Source organism: Schistosoma mansoni, chromosome W (assembly GCF_000237925.1).
Source record: "Schistosoma mansoni strain Puerto Rico chromosome W, complete genome".
In the NCBI taxonomy this organism is placed as follows: Eukaryota; Metazoa; Platyhelminthes; class Trematoda; order Strigeidida; family Schistosomatidae; genus Schistosoma; species Schistosoma mansoni.
The window spans coordinates 15,177,601-15,182,214 of record NC_031502.1 but is presented as its reverse complement, the minus strand read 5'-3'; the positions used below and the strand labels follow the sequence as shown (position 1 = coordinate 15,182,214).

Genomic DNA, 4,614 nt, shown 5'->3' with positions numbered 1-4,614 from the left:
ATAGTGAGTTGCAATAAAACATAGGAATATCGAGTGATAAAACCATTAGAGACTAGTGAAAGATGTAGCACCGATACATGTACATAATGTGATTATTAGCATTAAAGAAACAATATAAGGTTCCAATCATAGATTATGTATAAGTTACCTACTGATAAAATCATTTGAGTAGTATTACAGGGCATAGATAAATAAATAATCGGACCACCTACTTTGACTGATTCGTCATCCTCGGTTATTGGAGATGTAGTCGTTGTTCCACCGCCTGGTCCATAATGATATTCCATGTGTAGTTTACCAGATTTTAGATCTTCAACAAACTGGAAACAATATTACATATAGCTACTGTAAATGGGAGTTAGTAAGCTAATTAATAAATAGACCATAGTTATAAACAGATAAATAAAGTTAGGAAAAAATTCGGATTACAGTCTTTCATCATAATCTCTTGGTATGTCGCCGGCGTTTTAATATTTCAGTTATTATTCTTATAATAAAAAATCTGTTCTTCCTTCATGACGATCTGAAATTGCTTGTATAATAAGACATGATTACATTTCATACTGATCATTGTTAAATATCTGAGACTAACAAGCAGGGAGTTCTGTACAAACATTTGATGCTTGCCAATACTAATCACAAAGGTAATACTTTCTTCACCAGAGAATTTAACTCAGTGTCATTCAATACTGAAGTTAATAACATTGGTGTTAATGTGTTTAAACATGAACTGCCACTCTGGTGGATAGTTTGAGATCATCTATATTTTCGATATAATTTAAAGTTTGGATATTAGATTTGCACTGTTGTCCATTACTGGTCTTTGAAAGTCAGTGAGGAATAACTGTCAGTTTAAACCTGAATCAAGTTGAACTATCTTGATCATGGAACAACTTCGGTGACTCTATAGTTTATACAATAATGTCACCAGCGATGCATAGTTCGTTGAAGATTCCCCCAACAGAGTGCTTTTAACTTATTGTCGTGATATTCACCAAAAGAATATAAGTTATTGGAATAAGTTTCTCAACTTTAGCTTATTTGGGTTAATAATATTTATAAAGCAGAAAATAAATTGATTTACAAAAGTATTTTACGGCAAATATTTCAAATGATTCGAGACGAAATTTACAAAATCTTATTACTGGTATGAGGAGACAAGTTCAGTGAATCTTTAATATATCTAATGACATATAGAGGGTTATGAATTGCCTTTCTTATGCTTCTCAATTCATGTCAAAAACAGAATCATATTTTTGAAAGTAGAATTTGTATGCTGACTTTTTGCCTAGATAAATTCATCAGACAAAATTCAAGATCATACTTTCTCCTTATTTAAATGGCTTTTATCTTTCGTAGTTGGTAGCAGTTTGACTTCACAGGATCAATATAAATGTGAACAAATTTCCAACCAACAAAAAACTATTTCATCACAAATAAAGAACAGCTTACTTATTAACAACCAATTAGTAGCATACGATTCAGATAGTGAATGTGAATCCCTGCTATCAAATTCAAACCAAGACTTAGTCGATTCAAAGACTGCTTCAAATGGTCAAACAGATAATCCGTCTTTACGCACTTCATCAAAATCACAAAGATTGAAAACTATGATACAAGAGAAGGAAGATAGAATTTCACTTAATGATGATCTTGCGGAAATATATGAATTTGCACACTTGTTTAAATTACGTAGACTCAGTTTGGGTTTGACCCAGACACAAGTTGGAGCTTCTCTAAATGCCAAAGAAGGACCTGCTTATAGTCAAAGTGCAATCTGTCGGTAAGTCATAACCTTGGATTCATGTTTGTTATTTTTATTTCTCGTAATAAATCAGAAAAAAGACATTTAGAAACATAAAATTGTGAACTGTCACTAGACTACAGCTTTAACTCCGTAAAAGTATTTACTAATAACTTCTATCTTCTTTCCAAAAATAAGTATTATGTATGGGACTGACCAGTTGCCAGAAAGTTAAACTTAGAGCACGCAGCATGTTACTATCAATAGTTTACAAGCTAAGAAGCAGTTGGAATATATTTCCATTTAGTGTTACTAGAAGTGTTGAAAACAATGGATTGCACACAAGAAATGGAACCGTACTATTAAAGAGGTCATCATAACTTAGTTTTTGACATTTCCATCGATAATTTTACCAGGAATGAAAATTAGAGTTTAATAAATAGCCCACATAACCCAATAAATATAACTTTCTTGAATTATCTTTAATTTGTGAAACCTCAAACAAGACGATATAATTACTAACAAACAACATAATCTAGTGGACAAAATTCATTCGAAAAAAGGGAAATGTGACTGAAACTTTAAAAATTAAATCAGGCATAACGGTGTTGGTCGACTGACAAACATAATTCCTACTTTAAAAAACGAGAATCATTCCATTAGGAGGTTGATTAGGTTAGTAGAGCAGGAAAGAATGAGCAACGAAATAGCTTGAATATAAAGTTAATCGAACTCACACTCTACAACATTCTAGCACTTACCCATGAACAAAATTTCAGTATCTAAGACTAAGGCACTCTTATTATCAAAATTACTGCTAGAATTTTAAATGAATAGCAACTTATCTAGGGTTTGACCAACCAATTGTATAGTAGTAGATGAACTTATCTAAACATGTTAATTATTATCACTTTGTCCAAATATTTTTAAGTGAACTTGATCGTTATCAATCTGAAAGTATTTGGGTTTTTTAAGGAAGGCTATAAACATATACCACTTTACAATCTTAATTTGAAGCATGGTTTATTACCATCTTTAAAACATTCCCCATTCTATGACAAAATTTGTTGATTCTACGTAGTCGTCTTTGTTTGAAAACTATAATGTGAGCATATAAAAGTGCTAAAAAACTAAAATATACTTTCTGATAATCTGTTTCAGATTCGAGAAACTTGATGTAACTTTAAAATCTGCAAAACGAATGAAACCTGTCTTAGAACGTTGGTTATCTGAAACCCAGGCAATGCATCACAATGGAGCAAATGAATCCTTTGGAGCTCAACTCGTACACCGACCACCTAGGAAGCGTAAACGTAGAACCTGTTTCAGTACTAAAGCACTAAAGTGTTTATTGCACCAACTTGAGAGGAATCCTTACCCAACAAGTGATTATATACTTAGTTAAAAATAAAAATTTCCTTAATTTCCAGTATTAAACTTTATGATGATTTAGATTGTTGATAGAATGTAAGGCCCACAGTAATTGGTCATTTAGTTCTAGCTGAATTATACTAATCATGTTTGAAATTCAATCAGTTAACTAAGTTATTTGATACTGTCATCTATTTTATTTAACAGTGAATCCTTCGAGCCTATTGCGAGTAACCAATGTACTTTGGTTTTGTACTTGTTGCATTTTTCGGCAGCATGTGTCTATGAGCATTAAAAACGAGAAATCCCATCATTTCGCAGTCATATAATGGGCTCGATACCGTCTAGATACTCCAATGTGGACGACTGTAACTGGAGCGCTGAAAGACTTGGATTCAAGCCTTAACAAGATCATAGGGCTCTTTAATGTTATTTTATTGATAAACCACAAGATTGAGGCCTACGTGATTTGTTAATTCCGGTTTACCCTGAGTTATCCAACATAAAGGATCGGGTTCATGACTGGATAGAAAGTAGGACATACATTCTTAGGGTAATAAAAGTGAATGATTGTGTTAAAGTAGCTTCTTGATATAACGAATATAATATTAAACTATTTACTGATAATCAAATTAATTATTTCAGACTAGAAAGAGCCTCTGAAGAGAGATTTCCTAATCAAGGCCATATTTCCGCTTGAGAATTTCTACAATTCAGTCTTGAAATATCAAAATCAAGTCATCATTATACGATCAGATTGGTAAAGTTACTTAGATATATCTACCATCTGGTTAATGACCACTGAGGCTGATAATGATAATTTGACTGATTAACTAGATATGTAAACCTGAAGTAAAACTAGCTAACTTGAAGACCGTTTCTGACTTTAAGTTTTTTAAGAGATATTTACCTGTCTGAATGAAATTAATTCGCGTTCATTCCTCCAGAGACCATTAAAGCGGTTCAAACAATGATAAAACCATTTTTTTTTAATAATAAGTAAGAATGTATTAGCTTGGTCACTGTTAATAATGTCTGATGCTTACAGATAAACGTCATTCAAATATCTTCTCTACTATCCACTGCATTTGTTTATAGTGTATAGTTTACATAGGAACTTAATGTATTGTGATAATTCAATTAACTTGAAGATCTGCAGATTAGCATGAGCTTTCAATGGACAACACAATTTGAAAAATATGCCCAGATAAATAACTTACGAACAGTTCTGTTGGTTTTGATATCAAAGTTACTTACTTACTTACTTTACTTACTTTCGCCTGTTACTCCCAATGGAGCATAGGCCGCCGACCAGCTTTCTCCAACCCACTCTGTCCTGGGCCTTCTTTTCTAGTTCTTTCCAGTTCTTGTTCATTCTTCTCATGTCTGTCTCTATTTCTCGGCGTAATGTGTTCTTTGGTCTTCCTCTTCTCCTTCGACCTTCAGGATTCCATGTGAGGGCTTGTCTTGTGACACAATTGGGTGATTTCCTCAAAGTG

The 4,614-nt window shown here is 32.7% G+C and overlaps 1 protein-coding gene across 1 annotated transcript in view; it reads left to right on the top strand.

The window, feature by feature from the left end:
• The window catches only part of Smp_139940 (putative pou6f1/brn-5), a gene marked incomplete at both ends in the record, with an annotated part of 10,634 nt that overhangs the window by 2,198 nt on the left and 3,822 nt on the right, over window positions 1-4,614 (top strand). Inside the window, 2 exons of the mRNA XM_018788695.1 lie at window positions 1,471-1,783; window positions 2,906-3,129. Coding sequence (XP_018654212.1) covers window positions 1,471-1,783; window positions 2,906-3,129 — 537 coding nt within the window. The remainder of the gene's footprint in view (window positions 1-1,470; window positions 1,784-2,905; window positions 3,130-4,614) is intronic.